At 42.6% G+C, this 16,555-nt stretch overlaps 1 protein-coding gene across 1 annotated transcript in view; it reads left to right on the top strand.

Moving 5' to 3' along the window:
- LOC137375640 (organic cation/carnitine transporter 2-like) overlaps positions 1 to 16,555 on the top strand; it is a 126,456-nt gene that overhangs the window by 35,741 nt on the left and 74,160 nt on the right. Inside the window, exons 3-4 of the mRNA XM_068043021.1 lie at positions 917 to 1,071; positions 10,529 to 10,700. Coding sequence (XP_067899122.1) covers positions 917 to 1,071; positions 10,529 to 10,700 — 327 coding nt within the window. The remainder of the gene's footprint in view (positions 1 to 916; positions 1,072 to 10,528; positions 10,701 to 16,555) is intronic.

The following is a 16,555-nucleotide window of genomic DNA, read 5'->3' as shown; positions in this document are numbered from 1 at the left end:
TGTCCCAGGAACCTAAAGCCTTCCCTCCAGTATGATCTCTCCAGGCACTCATTTATCAGCTATATCCTCCTATTTCTATATTCACAAGTGCATGGTACTGGGAGTAATCTGGAGATTACTACCTTTGAGCTGCTGCTTGCTACTTTCTTCCCTAGCTCCCTAACTCTGCCTGCAGGCCCTCATCCCTCTTTCTACCTGAAGTGGTTGGTTAGGGAGCGGCTCTGGGCTCTGACGAAGTAAAAAAAAATTCCTATTGCTGCCGTGGTCCCCTTTTAAAGGGACACAGAGCATTTAAAAAAAAAATTGGAAATCCTTTTCTTCACAGTACAAACAAGAATTCCCTCTCCACAGGTGAGTCCCAGCTCCACTGATTGGCAGGTAGGTATGCATGATCTCACCAAACGTGTCTCTACTGATCTTACACTGGGTCTTTTTGAGGGCCAGAGATGTGAGAACTCCTGACTCCAACTCCAGGCTTTCTCTCTCTCATACCAGTAGCTATTTTTTGAAGCAAGCAGAGGTTAGACCCCCCAACAACCCATCCCACAATCCCAGAGGTAAGAGTGTGATCTTACATATTCTGGGACCCAACTTAATTTCTAACTCTTCTGGTGCAACCTCACCAAAGTTATGGCAGTTGCGTGCCAGCTGAATCACAGATTTTCGATCTCCATGTGATTTTTATGTGAATCTGAGTGTAAGTGGAGAAGTCTGTGTTTATGTATATGACTGCTATGTAACTGAAAGAACATAGATATGGCATGTACACCAGTGTACATGTAGATGTATTTACAAATGTGTACATGATTTAGCATGTGTATGACTACATGCATGAGATTATTTTTATGTTAGTAAGTATGTAGTAGTGTATATAGTATATATAGTGTATCAACTTTCATTTACTTCTGCTTTGAAGGTCTGGGAGGAAGCTAGTTCTGCTTGGAACTATGGTTGTACGGACTGTTTTCAGCATTCTTCAAATGTTCTCACCAAACTGGGAAATATTTTGCTTTCTGAATTTCTTGATGGGTCTTGGACAGATTTCAAATCATGTGACTTCCTTTGTTCTTGGTAAGTCCCTACACCATTTAGTAATTTTATTAGCCCTTTCCTCACTACATTTGATGATTCTGTGGCTATCAGTATGACACTAAGTTCTGGCCATTACATGATGGCCCTGAAGACTGGTAGAGGACCCATGTAAATTTTGAGGCCTCACTTCTTTCCAATTCCTTACTGTGGAAAAATGTTCAAAAAAATTCTGAAACATGCCCAGGCAACAAGACAGGAAGTGTGAACCAGACGATTGCTATGATTCAAAAAATTTAGTATGACAACAAAACCACAAAAATAATCCTAAGTATTACAAACCAGGCACCTGAAAATTCTTGGCGCTTCTGACACACATGCTGTATCTCTGGCAGGAATGCAGTGGAAGGGTGCAAACTCAGTTGAGACATAGTTACACTGGGTCCTATCCTAGAACAGAAGTTTCTAAGTATTTTTCTCATGTCTTGGAGTTATTCAGAATGTTTACTGCTTTGTGCTCATTGTTCATTTCAAACCCATTTACATATTTTATTACAAAAGCAAAATACTGCAGATGCTGGAAATCTGAAATAAAAGCAAAAAGTGCTGGAAATACTCAGCAAGTCTGGCAGCATCTGTGGAGAGAGAAGCGGAGTTAACGTTTCAGGTCAGTGATTTTTTTATCAGAACTGGCAAGGGTTAGAAATGTAATAGGTTTTAAGCAAATAAAGTTGGGCGTGGGGCAAAAGAGAACAAATGGGAAGGTGTTGCTAGGTCAGAGGCTCACAGAGAATAATTGAAAAGGAGGTCATGGGGCAAAGGCAAAGGCAAAGAGAATGGGTTAAAAGTGTAGTGAAAGTCAAAGTGTTAATGTAGAGAGGGTGTTAAGTGACAGAATAATGAAAGCCCTAGCCAAAAGCACAAACATGAAAAAAACAGTGGGCAGGCACACGGTGAAAAACTGAAAGAAAATAAAATAAAAAATAAAACTAAAAATAAAAAAGAGGGACCAGTCATGCTCTGAAATTATTGAACACAATGTTCACTCTGGTAGGCTGTAGCGTGCCTAATCGGTTTGGCTAGGGCTTTCATTATTCTGTCATTTAACACCCTCTCTACACGAACACTTTGTCTTTCACTACATCATTAACACACTCTCTTTGCCTTTGCCTTTGCCCCATGACTTCCTTTCCAGTTATTCTTTCCTTTTTCCTATCAATATCTGCCCTTTTCTTCTCTTTTGCCCCACTGCTGCATTATTTGCTTAAAACCTATTACATTTCTAACATTTGCCAGGTCACTGATCTGAAACATTATCTCTGCTGCTCTCTCCACAGATGCTGCCAGACCTGCTGATTATTTCCAGCACGTTTTGCTTTTATTATTGTTTCACCTTTTATCTGACTGCCCTGTTGCTGTTGTGGCATTGAAATTATTTTTTCTTGTTATCCTTAGGCTCAGATGCTGAACCTTTTTCCAGATCTCTGTTTGTGCCTCTGATCAACCTTTTAACATATCGCTGCATTTTTAAGTATTAATCCCTGTGCATTTTTCCCTCCTGCAGGATTTTTACAAACAGTTTTTCGTCTTTATTTTATGTTAAATACTACTGTTAATTCAATTCACGTTGTGTTTGCATCATTGAGCACATTGTTTGTGGCAATAAATTTATCCTGCAGTATTTAGGACTATTATTTTAAAGATGTGCTTGACTTTACTGAAATATTGTTGAATGATTTCTATAATTTTATCTGCTATAATTGCTCCTTCATTGCATGACATTTAACCCTTGTAAAACTCATGCGGTGCGAAAATGAATCATAGAAGCAGCACTGTGAATGTCTGCCTTGCTTCTCCAGAAGCAGACGGCACTGCAGGCCGTTACCTGCGTGGCCCATGCAGAATTCTCCATTGATATGGTACCACTCAGGGGATGTACCTGCGTGTGCCTGAATATGTTTAATTGGTGCTATCCTAATGTCACACAGCCGAGCTGAATGATGAGATGCCAGAATTCCAGATTTGGGCAACGCAGGTCCTGGCAATGCTTCTGTTATCCATTCCTGAAAAAAAGAAGCATGAAACAACAAGGTGGGTCATGTAGTAGCGTTATTTAAAGGGTCAGGCATCCTAACTGCAGATAAGTTAAATTTTTGGACCTTTTTATTGTAAAATATCCAAAATTACTCAACTGTTTTTGGAGGTATTTTGGTGTATTTGCCAGAAGGTGTTGCTGCATTGTCAAAGGGACGCAGAGGACTGGGTAATTTGAGCACACAAAGGCACAAAGATGTTGGGGGAGGGTGGGTGGGGGATTGGGGCAGCAGTGCCAGTGCTTCTGGGTCTGCAGCATGACAGGGAGATGAAGCAGAGGCTGTAGAGAGGGCAAGCTCCCCATCATGCCCTCTGCTGGACTCTTTGATAGTGTCAGAAGGTTATCTGGCAAGCATGCCAATGTACCGAGCATCTCAGTATGCATGTGCTTTCAGCACTCATTGAGGTCCTCATCTGAGTCCTCTGCTGTAGTACTTGTCTTCCCCCTTGCCCTCTGGTGAGCTGGCAAACAAATGATCCTGGTCTGGTTGCAACCCACTCATTCCTGGTGACTCACTGTCCCGACTGTGTGCTAGCCTCCAAGTTAAGTGCAGTGCCAGTCTCTGAACTGGTGGCTGCGAGCGTCAGATCAAGTGATTTCCTGTTACTGGGTGTATTGTGGCTGGCCAGACAGTAGTTCTCGGGTGTCTGAAAGCACGAGCTCAGAGGGGAAGGTTGGTATGAAAGAAAGGGTGTAGCGTGGGAAGGAAGCGGTCCACGTGAGGGTGGTGGAACGGCAGGTAGGAGATGTCATGTGAAGGTGCATTCACTGATGTTGACCAGCTGCATGAGGCAGAGCCTTGAATTCAGACTTCGGGAGTTGACCTACCAGACCTTCTGCTCCCACTCGCTTCTGAAGGTGGGTCATGAGGGCCTCCAGGCTCCTGTAGGACCATGGTGTCTCTCCTCATGCTCACCTGCTCTACTAATGCCTCCAGTGTCAAATCCATCAGTCTGGATTCCTCTGTCTCCCCGGTGTTCAGTTTATATAAATTTACCTTGTAGCAATCTTTTTGTCCAGCTTCCCTTTAAGAAGTAGCTGGCCTTTAAGAAGAGCAGGCTGCCTGTACCACGTGATCAGCAAACAACACTGGTGGAGCATGCTGCTGCGTGCAGAGCTTGCCAGCAATGTTGAGAAAAAGTGAGTAGTGCTGGAAGCACAGGAACTATCTCTGAAAACATTCTGGGAGAGGACAGGAGCCGGATCTGCATGGGAGCACCTAAAAGGGGGAGCGGATAAATACAGCGTGAGGCTCGGGGCCTTCACTTACCTTCAGGGAGAGTGGAGGAGCCGAACCTGTGTGGGAGCAGCTAAACAGCTTCAGGAGTTGGTGCGCGCTGACTGAGTTTGAAAAAAAATTCAAACAGTGACATCACAGGAAAGCTGTAAGGTCATTGGCTGGTGAGTAACTGCTGTTAGGGAGTATCTGTAAATAGCTAGGTTAGTACACTACTAATAGGGTGTGTGTGTAAATAGCTGGAAATTAGAAAAATGTTCAATTAAAATTTATGTAGCTATCTTATAATTAATTATGACAGGCAAGCAGAAGGGAAGTAAGAAGCTGGTGAGTCTACTGTTCTTTTTTATTCTTAAGCGGTAAGGTTTATTGTATTACCAAGGTTTAAATTAATGCAGTATTGAAGAGAGGCATTAATTAAAAAATGTATTAAGTAAGTAATTAATTAGCTTTTTAAAACATAATAAGGATGACAGGGCAGGTGACGTGTTGCAGCTGCAGTATGTGGGAGCTCAGGGACACCTGCAAGTCTGTTAACCTGCAAGACTATGGACCAGGTGCTGGAAGGTGGGATTAGAATGGACATCTAGTTTTTTCAGCCAGCACAGACACGATGGGCTGAATGGCCTCTTTCTGTGCCATAATTTTTCTATGGTTCTATGACACCAGTATGATTCACAGCAACCAGGGGTGTAGTAAGTGTTTACAGCTTGACGAGCTTTGTCTCAAAGTAGATGAGCTGGAAGCTGAGTTACAGACACTATGATGCATCAGGGAGGGGGAAAGTTACCTGTTCACTTTGTTTCAGAAGGTATTCTGATTTGGTCAATGGTCAGGGACAGGCGGACATGACAACAAGTGAGGCAGGTATGGGAATCAAGAAGGCAGAAGTGGAGGAGCCTCAGCCCTTGCAACTGTCCAACAGGTTTGAGGTTCTTTCAGCTTGTATGGATGAGAGCGGAGGCTGCAGGATGGATGTGCAAACTGACTATGGCACCGTGGTACAGGAAACAGGGCAGAGGGAGTAAATAGGAATGGAGTGGTAGTAGGGGACAGTACAGTCAGGGGAATAAATAGCGCTCTCTGCAGCCAAGATCAAGAGTCCAGAAGGCTGTGTTGCCTGCCCGGTACCAAGGATTGGGATATCTGCTTCGGGCTAGAAAGGAACTTGCAGTGGGAGGGGGAGGATCCAGTTGTTGTGGTCCACATGGGTACCACTGACATAGATAGGACTAGGAAAGAGCTTCTGCATAGAGGGTATGAGCACCTAGGGGCTAAATTAAAAAGCAGAACCTCAAAGGTAATAAACTCTGGATTATTACCTGAGGCACGAACAAATTGGATTAGGGTTAAATCTGTGGCTGAAAGATTGGTATGGGAGAAATGGGTTTCGATTCATGGGACCCTGGCACCAGTATTGGGAAAAGTGGGAGCTGTACCGTTGGGATGGTCTTCACTTGAACCATTCTGCAACCAGTGTTCTGGTGAGTCGTATAACTAGGGCAGTGGAGAGGGCTTTAAACTAAATTGTGGGGGTGAGGGATCAAGTGAGAGAAGATATGATAAGTTAAAACGAGAGGACAAGGCAAGACAGCAAGGTAGCAATAAGGGAAATAATAATCAGAGTGTGGCAGGAAGGGACAGAATGTACAAAAGTAAGAGTGTGCAAGCAGCCAAGGCTAGAGTTTGCATAAATAGTAAAAAGACAGAACTAAAGGCTCTGTATCTGAATGCACGTAGCATTCATAACAAAACAAATGAATTAATAGCTCAAATAGAAATAAATATGTATGATCTGATCGCCATTACAGAGACATGGCTGCAAGATGACAAAGGCTGAGAACTGAATATTCAAGGGTACATGACATTTTGGAAGGACAGGAAACTAGGAAAAGGTGGAGGGGTAGCTCTGTTAATTAAGGATGACATTATTACGATAGAGAGAGGTGACCTTAGTTCCAAAAATCAAGATGTAGAATCAGTTTGGGTAGAGATAAGAAATAGTTAAGGTAGAAAGTCACTTGTGGGAGTAGTTTATAGGTCCCTAATAGTCACCACACTATAGGACAAGGTATACAGGAAGAAATAATAGGGGCTTGTGAGAAAGGTACGGTGATAATCATGGGTAATTTTAATCTACAGATAGATTGGACAAATCTGATTGGCAAAGGTAACCTGGATGATGAGTTCATGGAATGTTTTCGGTATAGTTTCTTAGAGCAGCACGTTCTAGAGCCAACCAGAGAGCAGGCTACTCTAGATCTGGTAATGTGTAACGAGACAGGATTAATTAATGACCTCATAATAAAGGCACCCTAGGTAGCAGTGATCACAACATGATTGACTTTCAGTTTGAGGGTGAGAGGTGTGGATCTAAGACTTGTGTTTTAAACTTTAATAAGGGTAATTATGAAGGTTTGAAGACAGAGCTGTAAACTGGGAAATAAGGTCAAGGAATAGGTCAGTGGCAGATGCAGTGGCAGACATTTAAGGAGATATTTCATAACATTCAGCAAAGCTACATTCCAGTGAGAAAGAAAAGACTCCAATGGAAGGTCTCACCATCTGTAGCTAACGAAGCAAGTTAAAAATAGTATCAAATTGAAAGAAAAAGAGTACAATTCACCAAAGAGTAGTGGCAGGTCAGAAGTTTGGACAGAATATAAAAAACAGCAAAGAATGACTAAAATAATAATGAGAGAAATTAGAGTACAACAGAAAGCTAGCTAGAAATATAAAAATGGATCGTAAGAGTTTCTACAGGTATTTAAAAAGGAAAACAGTAAGTAAAGTGAATGTTGGTCCTCTAGAGAGTGAGTCTGGTGAGTTAATAATGGAAAATAAAGAAATGGCAGAGGAATTGAACAGATCTTTTGCAGCTGTTTTCACTGTAGAGGATACAAATAACATCCTAGAAATAATCATGAATCAAGAGTTGAAAGGAAGGGAGAAACTTAAAACAATTATCATTACCAGTGAAAAGGTACTGAGAAAAGTATTAGAACTAAAAGCTGCCAAGCCCCCAGGTCCTGATAGACTTCATCCTAAGGTCTTAAAAGAAGCATTGATTTCAATTTTCCAAAATTCCCTAGATTCTGGAAAGATCCCATCGGATTGGAAAATAGCAAATGTAACTCTGCTATTCAAGAAACGGGGAAAACAGAAAAGAGGAAACTACAGGCCAGTTAGCTTAACTTCTGTCACAGGGAAAATGCAGGAATCTATTACTAAGGACATTATAGTAGGTCATTTAGAAAATCGCAGTGCAATCAAGCAGAGTCAACAAGGTTTTGTGAAAGGGAAATCGTGTTTGACTAATTCAACAGAGTTCTTTGAGGAAGTAACAAGAAATGTGGATAAAGTGGAAACCGGTGGGTGTGGTGTACTTGGATTTCCAGAAGGCATTTGGCAAGGTGCCACATCAAAGGTTACTAAACAAAATAAAATACCATGGTGTAGGGGGTAACATATTAACATGGATAGAGGATTGGTTGGCTAACAAGAAACAGAGAATAGGCATAAATGGGTCATTTTCAGGTTGGCAAATATAAATAGTGGAGTGCCACAGAGATTGGTGCTGGGCCTCAACTATTTACAATCTATATACAACTTGGAAGAAGGGACTGAATGTGTGGTTGCTAAATTTGCTGATGACACAAAGATAGGTAGGAGAGTAAGTTGTGAAGATGACATAAGGAGTCTACAAACAGATATAGATAGGTTAAGTGAGTGGGAAAAGCTTTGGCAGATAGAGTATAATGTGGGAAAGTGTGAACTTGTCCACTTTGGCCAGAAAAATAGAAAAGCAACATATTATTTAAATAGAGATAGATTGCAGAACTCTGATGCGGACGGATCTGGGTGTTCCAGTACACGAATCACAAAAAGTTAGTTTGCAGGTACAGCAAGTGATGAAGAAGGCAAAAGCAATGTTGTAATTTATTGCAAGGGGAATGGAATATAAAAGTAGAGATGTTTTGCTACAGTTGTACGGGGCTTTGGTGACACCACATCTAGAGTGTTCTGTACAGTTTTGGTCTCCTTACTTAAGAAAGTATATAATTGCATTGGAAACATTTCAGAGAAGGTTCACTCGACTGATTCCTGGGATGAGAGGGTTATCTTATGAGGAAAGGTTGGACAGGTTGGGTTTGTATTCATTGGAGTTTAGAACTATGTGAGGTGATCTTATTGAAACATGTAAGATCCTGAGGGGACTTGATAGGGTGGATGTTAAAAGAATGTTTTCCCTTGTGGGAGAGACTAAAACTAGGGGACACAGTTCAAAAATAAGGGGGCTTCCATTTAAGACAGAGATGAGGAGAAATTCTTTACTCTCGTGAGTCTGTGGACCTCTCTTTCCCAGACAGCGGTGGAGGCAGGGTCATTGAATGTTTTTAAGGCAGAGGTAGACAGATTCTTGACAAAAAGGGAGTCACAGAGTATTGGGGGTAAGCAGGAAAGTGGAATTGAGTCCACAAACAGATCAGCCATGATCTTACAGAATGATGGAGCAGGCTCAAGGGGCTAAATGGCCTACTCCTGTTCCGAGGGTTCGTATGTATGTAATTAGGGATGTGGCAACAAATACTGACCTTGCCAGTGACGCTCACGTCCCATGAACAAATAAAAAAAGGAAAGGTTAGCCAACTTTCCTTTTAGAGTTTGGAAAGAAGGCTATTATGAAGGGATCTCCTGTTATATCTAAAATCTTGAATGATAAGTGATAATGCACACATAGACTATTATTTCAAAAAAATCCTGGAAGGTAAAGCCAGAGAACATAACTAGATAATTCATGAAGAGCGCCTTTACTGAAGTAATGACCTATGTTTGAAATCGCTGCCAGGTGGGATAGAAAAGACAAAAATATTAGGGTTGTTCAAACTGGAGAGGATGAGAGTCAGAATACTAGAGTGATAAGCTTTCATGGGCTGATGGTCTGTTGTCATCTCTGGCTGTTCTTGCATTTAGAGACTGTCATTGGGCTGGATTTTAAGAGCCCGCTGCCACGCCCAGTAGTGGTAAAAAAAAAATGGTGCGCGCCGCACGCCACAGAGCTGCCATGATCTCCCGCTTGGCGGCTCATCTCAATACCTGGGTCGGCCCACTCCGCCAAACATTTGGAGGGGGGGCGGACTGTCCGACGCCAGCAATGGCGTCAGCTGCCTGTGCGTTGGCACCATTTTTAAAGGGCAGCTAGCCCCACTGGTCAATTTGAATTTTTAAAGAATTATCTGCCCCAAAATGTATCAAATAAAATTATAATGCCCCTTTCACACCCCCAATAACAATTACATTAAGTATTTGCCCTTCCCCTCCCAAAACACTTACCTTTGAAATGTGACCTTTCCCCCGCAGACTGTACAAAGTTAAAAGTTTCACTGCCTATTATGGCCACGTTGAAAGTTTAAAGTTCACCCCTTCCCACCATCCCCTACACTCATTATGATTATTTGACCCCATTTCCACCGCTGCACTAAAAATCTTAACACCACCCCTTCCCCACCAGTGTCACACCTGCTTTCTCCAGATGGGGAAGTGAAGGTGCCAGAGTGCCGACCGCTGTACCGAGGATCGCAGCAGGCTGAGAACATTCAAGATGAGTGTATCTAATTGTATTCATTTTATTCATTTACATATGTAGATGCAGGTCCCGTCACCCAGCGGCTTGGGGTCCACCATGGAGCCTCGCCACAGCCAGGAGAATCGGGCCTGGCCCTCCTGGCATCGGGCTCCGTAGCAGGCCTCTGCAAAAATGATCTTCTGGCCTTCTGGCCCCCGCCCCCCAGCCGCGGAGCCCGATGTCGGGAGCTTGGTAAAATCCAGCCCATAATCTCCAGTCCCAATGTTACTGATTTCTTTTTTCCTTTTTCAATTTTACTTAAGTTTTTAATTGCTTTTCAAATGTATTCCACTCCGTTGTTTATGTTACTCAATCACTGGCCTCTGGGAGGTGCATAAGATGGGCTAAGGCTACATATCTGCAGTCAGGATCCTTCACACAGATTGGTTTGTGGATTATGTTTGGAGAATTTCTGAAAGCTTTTTTTAACTGAGCAAAAAGTAAAATTTCTTTCAATGTGGCCATAATAGGCAGTGAAATCAAATTAGGAAATAAATCACATTCACTGCTGTCCTTAAACGTGATTATTCTCTTCTTACAGGATCAGAAATTCTTGGGAAATCCATTCGGCTAAGCTTCTCTACAATGGGAATTGGCGTTTTTTATGCATTCGGCTATATGTTCCTGCCTTTGGTTGCATACTTCATAAGAAGCTGGCGGATGTTGAATTTGGCCCTGTCTCTCACTAGCCTGCTCTGTATTCCTTTGTGGTGGTAAGTAGGAATGAGAACCTTAACCTATCTCATCAGTAGGTAAGAACTTTTATTGCTGTTAACTTCCGCCACTGATTCCCATCAAGATAAAGAAAATGAGAGTCCTTCTTGGATGAGGGTAGGGTTGAAGATTAGCATTGGCTGTGTATTTAAGAGGTGTAGTAATGTCTCCTTTGACTGTGATGAGAGGCTGAATGGTCAGTAGGGGTAATTTTCATCTTCATTACCTAGGAGGTAATCAAGTGGAATCGATCACAACCTATGGTAATAACCACCCAATTTAACCAGATTGAAATCAGTGGGTTGAAAATCAGGTGGGTTCTACAATAACCAGATGACCTGCTCCATCAGATTACTGCCCAGATGGTGAAAGTGAACATTACCTCAAGTGAATTGTAACTCATTGACTTGTAATAACTTGTGAATAATCAGTATATTACTGTCGTATCCATTCAACTCATTGGCCTATGGTCAGGTCTGGATTGTCAATGTGTTAATGCACTGCCCTTTAAATGGTGCCTTTCAATTGGATAGTGTCCACAACAATCATGAAAATCACTACTTTTTATGCCATTACACGTATATTGTAAAACAATACTATCAAAGTGTTTTTGGATATTTTTAGACAGTTTTGATACCCATTACTAAAGCCTGGCTACCCAACCCGAACCCAACTAGACCCGACAACATGTGTTGGGTTCGGGTCGGGTCGAAATTCTGAGTCCAGCATTCAGGCTCGGGTCGGGTTGGGCTGGACACTGCTTCTGGGAAGTCACGAGATCAGGCTTACCCATGATTCCCTACAACTCCAGCTGCAGGAATAGCCTGCTGCCAGAACAGATGAAGGAGATTCGTGTCGAGGCAGGTTGGGCGTGAAAAAAAACTAAAGGGCTCAGTTCGGGTTTGAGTTGGCTGTAGTCGGGTCGGGTTTTAATTTTATACCCGAGCCAGGCTTTACCCATTACTTCATAAGATTAAGTAGGATCGTTCCGAGGCAATTAAAAATAGTTCACTTATAACAACAAGTTTTCTGCCTCTTTGCACCAGTTTCCCTGTGTAGTTGTGTGAATGCCACAGAAAATAGGTGTTAAAAAGTGTTGCAGAGACAGTTGGGAAAGGTAAGTTTAAAAATGGAAGACGGAAGGAAGGAAAGAAATCAAAAGTGATAAGATGTAAAAGAGCAAAGTGAGACAAGAGAAAGGGAAAGTGGAAAAGATACATGAGAGGAGAAAATAAACAAATAGAAGTCAAAGAGCATAAGATAGGAGTGTAGGATGAGATAGGAAAGCAAAGGAAATAGAGATAGAAATTGAGAAGAGAAACATATAACTTAAGGAAGAGAGGCAAAAGTGGAGGAGAGAGAAAAACAAGAGGATTGTGAGGCAGGAATTAAGGTGCAGAGGAAGAAAAACAGAAGTGAAAAGAGAGAGGGAATAGTGGTGGAGGAGGAGAGAAAAACATAAATTAATGTAAAGAGAAACAGAAATGAGTGAGGAGGAACAGAATGAAGCAGAATTGATGAAGGAGGGAGAGAGGAACAGTCATGAAGGGAGATAGGGAGCGAATACAATAAAATCACATGACCATATGTTCTAAACTTACCATTACGAGTATAAATTCGCTACTTGCTGGACATTTGAATGATAATATTCCATATTGGAATTTTCTGATGTCAGTATCATGTGTTCACATAACACAAATCCTGGAAATTAAACCAGAAATAAATTAGAAACTCTGCTATTGGAATGGAGCAGCAGAGATATAAGGAATCACATTGCTCTGTTAAAAATAGATCAATGGTTTTTGCAGCAGTGAGCTTTTAAACAGCGGTAATTGCTTTCTCTAATTTATTAAGTTATGTTGCCATAGTTACAAATGACTGCCCCTTGAGAATAAATCCTTTTTCTGAACTAAAACAATTTGCACAGAATTCTCGTGCAACCAATTAAAAAAGAGATGGCATTTTCACTTGCCGACTGCTCTTGTGTGTATTGCCTGAAATTTTAAGTTGTAAAAACTTTCAAATGCTAATTAATTTTGAATTTGTGGATGTTTTCCTGGCATTGTGTGTAAACTTGAAACCTGGAGTGAGAAGCAACTAACTGGAGAATAAGTCACTGCAATGTCAATGTCAATTGACACCTCATCTGATGGTGGTGGTATTTATAAAACTCCACGGCAATGAAGAGGAAAGAATTTTGTCAGCAGATCCTGGCTCCCAGCTGATTGTTTTGTTGAGTTTGTTGGCTAAAGTTAGAATTTTAATCAATGTTTTATCCCATCATAATGGATAGTTAGATGGCACCTTCCTGTCAACAGGACCAGTCAAATTTACAAACTGTTGTATTAGACAGATTATAGCTGGGCCTATAATTTTCTTCTTATACAGCAATGGTGAAAGACCGTGTGGAAGGACAAGAATTCCATCCACCCTAGAATCACACCTCTGAACCCAGCGAATCTTCTGGTATTCATCCGAATTTAAATATTTCTGGCTGCATTTCCACCTTTGCCAGGGTGCCTGCTAGGGGATGGCAGGAGAGGGGATTGGGAATGTTGAAGTAGAAAATCCCTGCTATTGTTCAGGAGCAAGCCTTGCGCTCGGGGCAGGGAGAAAGCATGGAAATTATGGTGGGAGGAGGCCTGTAACTCTGTGTGGGAGGAACCTGTAACTCGGTTGGGAGGTTGGTCAGGAACTCAGGAGGGGAAGGTCATGAATTTGGAGTTGGGGGAGGGAGGTCATGAACACGCAAGGAAAGTCAGAAAGTCAGGAACATGGTGCAGGGGGGTGGTGAAGGGCAGGAACTCAGGGTTGGGGGAGAAGGAGGAAGAATGAGGAGAGGCAATATGAACTTGCCTTAACTAGCTGTTCACAAATCTGAAAGTGTTTGCCCTGCACACCAGAACTGTTTATTTTGTTGAAAACAAGAACACAAAGGTCCTGCCACTATCAATTAAAGAACCTTCTTCATTTAGTCGAAGATAATTGCCCGAATTTTACTGAGCCCCCAACGGAGGGGTCATGGCGCGGGGGCCCGGAAAATACCTCCGGGAGAGGGCCGCCACGGGCCCGACCCTGGGAAGGCCCCGCTCCATATTACCGGCAGGCAGTGATGGTTCCCCCGCCACCCCCCGCCGCTTAGCCATGGGAACATCATCAAAATATGTTAATGTATTAAAATTAATTAATAATTACTTACCTCGTCGCGCCGGCTGTCCCACTGCGATATTTCAGCCGGTTGCCAGAGCTCCCGTGCCTTCGGATCTCTGTTCGGAGCACAAGGTGGAACACTGGCTGGGAGGGGGATGCAGGTAAGTTTTCAGGGCAGGGGGGAGCAGGGAAAACCATTGCAATTGGTGGAGAGGATGATGGGAAGGGGTTGAAGGTGAAAGGTTACAAACAAGTGCAGAACAATGCTCGCAAAGAAAGTTGGCTGGCGTGATTGTAGCAATGCACCAAAGCTCCTTAGACAGCACCTTCCAAACCCACTACCTTTACCACCTCGAAGGACAAGAGCAGCAGATGCATGGGAACACCACCACTTGCAAGTTCCCATCCATGTCACACACCATCCTGACTTGGAACTATATTGCCGTTCCTTCACTGTCGCTGGGTCAAAATCCTGGAACTCCCTTCCTAACAGCATTGTGGGTGTACCTACCTCACATGGACTGCAGCAGTTCAAGAAGGCAGCTCACCACCACCTTCTCAAGGGCAATTAGGGATGAGCAATAAATGCTGGCCTAGCCAGTGATGACCACATCCCATGAATGAATAAAAAAAAAATTGCCATGTTCCTGTCTTCATTCTTGGTTACCTGTCTCATTTCCTGTGCTGTCCTTTTCTGCGAATACTCCATCTGTCCAATATGCAATTATTTGGAACGTGCAATGCATGCCTACCATTAATTTGATCCACACATCCAACAATGTTCTAGGTGATACCTGCCTGATGATGCCTTCCAGGGCTGACCCACTGGAGTTTGTAAGATCAGCAGAAGGGCTCCTCATTTGTATGAGCCAGATGTATGTAAGCAATATTGTGGAAAATTTCCCAGGTATGTCCTGTCCACAAAAACAGGACAAATATGTTCCATTCAAATACCACCTCATCAGTCTGTTCTCAAGCATCAGAAAATTGACCGAAGGTGTCATTGACAGTGCTATCAAGTGGCTCTTACTCAGCAATAATCAGCTCACTGATGCTCAATTTGGCTTCTGCCAGGATCACACAGTTCCAGATCTCATTATAGCCTTGGCCCAAACATATGACCATGTGAATTAGGAGCAGAAGTAGGCCATTTGGCCCATTGAGCCTGCTCCGCCATTCAATAAGATCATGGCTGATCTGTTTCTGTCTCGAATTCCACACTCACATCTACTTCCGATAACCTTTGATTCCCTTGCCTATCAAGAATCCATCTACCTCCGCCTTAAAAATATTCAATGACCACACCTCCACCACCTTCTGAGGCAAAGAATTCCAAAATCACACAAGCCTCTGAGAAAAAAAAAATGTCCTCGTCTCTGTCCTAAAAGGGCAACCCCTAATTTTAAAACATTGCCCCCTAGTTCTGGACTCACCCACAAGAGGAAACATCCTTTCCACATCCATCTTGTCAGGATCTTATAGACTTCGATCAAGTCTCCCCTCACTCTTCTAAACTCCAGTGTAAACAAGCCCAGTCTGTCCAACCTTTCCTCAAAATTCTAAAGGGGAATGTAGACTTATTAAAGTAGCTGATATTGTAATTGAAACATTGACAAAAGAATTGAATTCCAGGAATAAGGTGAGAGTGATTGCCCGTGATATCAGATAGCATTTGACTGAGTGTAGCATCAAGGAGCCCAAGTAAAATTGAAGCCAATAGGGATCGGGGGAAAACTCTCCACGAGCTGGATTCATAACTAGCACAAAGGAAGATGGTTGTGGTTGCTGGAGGCCAATCATCTCAGCCCCAGAACATCACTTTCAGAGTTCTTCAGGGCAGTGTCCTAGGCCCAACTATCTTTAACTGCTTCATTATTGCTCTTCAGTGCATCATAAGATCAGAAGTGGGGATGTTTGCTGATGATTTTACAGTGTTCAATACTATTAGAGATTCCTCAGATACTGAAGCACTCCATGCCACATGCAGTAAGATCTGGATAACATTCAGGCTTGAGCTGATAAGTGTCACGTAACATTTGAAACACAAGTGCCAGGCAATGACCATCTCCAACAAGAGAGAATCTAACCATGTCCCCTTTACATTAAATGGCATTACCATTGCTGAATTCCCCTCCCCCACTGTCAAAAAACATCCTAAGGGTTACTATTGACCAGAAACTTAACTGAACAAGCCACATAAATATTGTGGCTATAAGAGCAGGTCAGAGGCTGTGAATTCTGAGGTGAGTAGTCACCTCCTGACTCCCCCAAAGCCTGTCCACCATCTACAAAGCACAAGTCAACTGTGTGGTAGAATTCTCCCCACTTCCCTGGGGATAGATGAGGCATTTAATGAACAGGCAAATATAATGTTTAAATGCAGTTTCTTAAAAAAGTACGCTATGGAAAATTCCTGGGAGATCCCTAATCATGGCCTGGCTTTGGCAGCTGCACAAGCAGGAAGATCTGGTGGAGTTGGGCCATTTGAAGAGATGTTAGTGACTACCCAAGAGAGAGGATTTTTCTTCTCCACTCCCCCATATTCCCCACAGCCCCTTTGTCAAGAGAATGGCATGAAAACGTATCTTTGAAAAAGCAAAATTTGATTCTTCTTTTCTCAAGTATAGAGGATCAATCTAAAAAGAAAGGGCTGACACAAATGCAACAACAGTCATAATCTGACAGATTGGCAGAAATATAAAAA

Source organism: Heterodontus francisci, chromosome 12, assembly GCF_036365525.1.
Source record: "Heterodontus francisci isolate sHetFra1 chromosome 12, sHetFra1.hap1, whole genome shotgun sequence".
NCBI lineage: Eukaryota > Metazoa > Chordata > Chondrichthyes > Heterodontiformes > Heterodontidae > Heterodontus > Heterodontus francisci.
The sequence above is the reverse complement of the archived record's forward strand: the minus strand, read 5'-3'. Positions and strand labels throughout refer to the sequence as shown.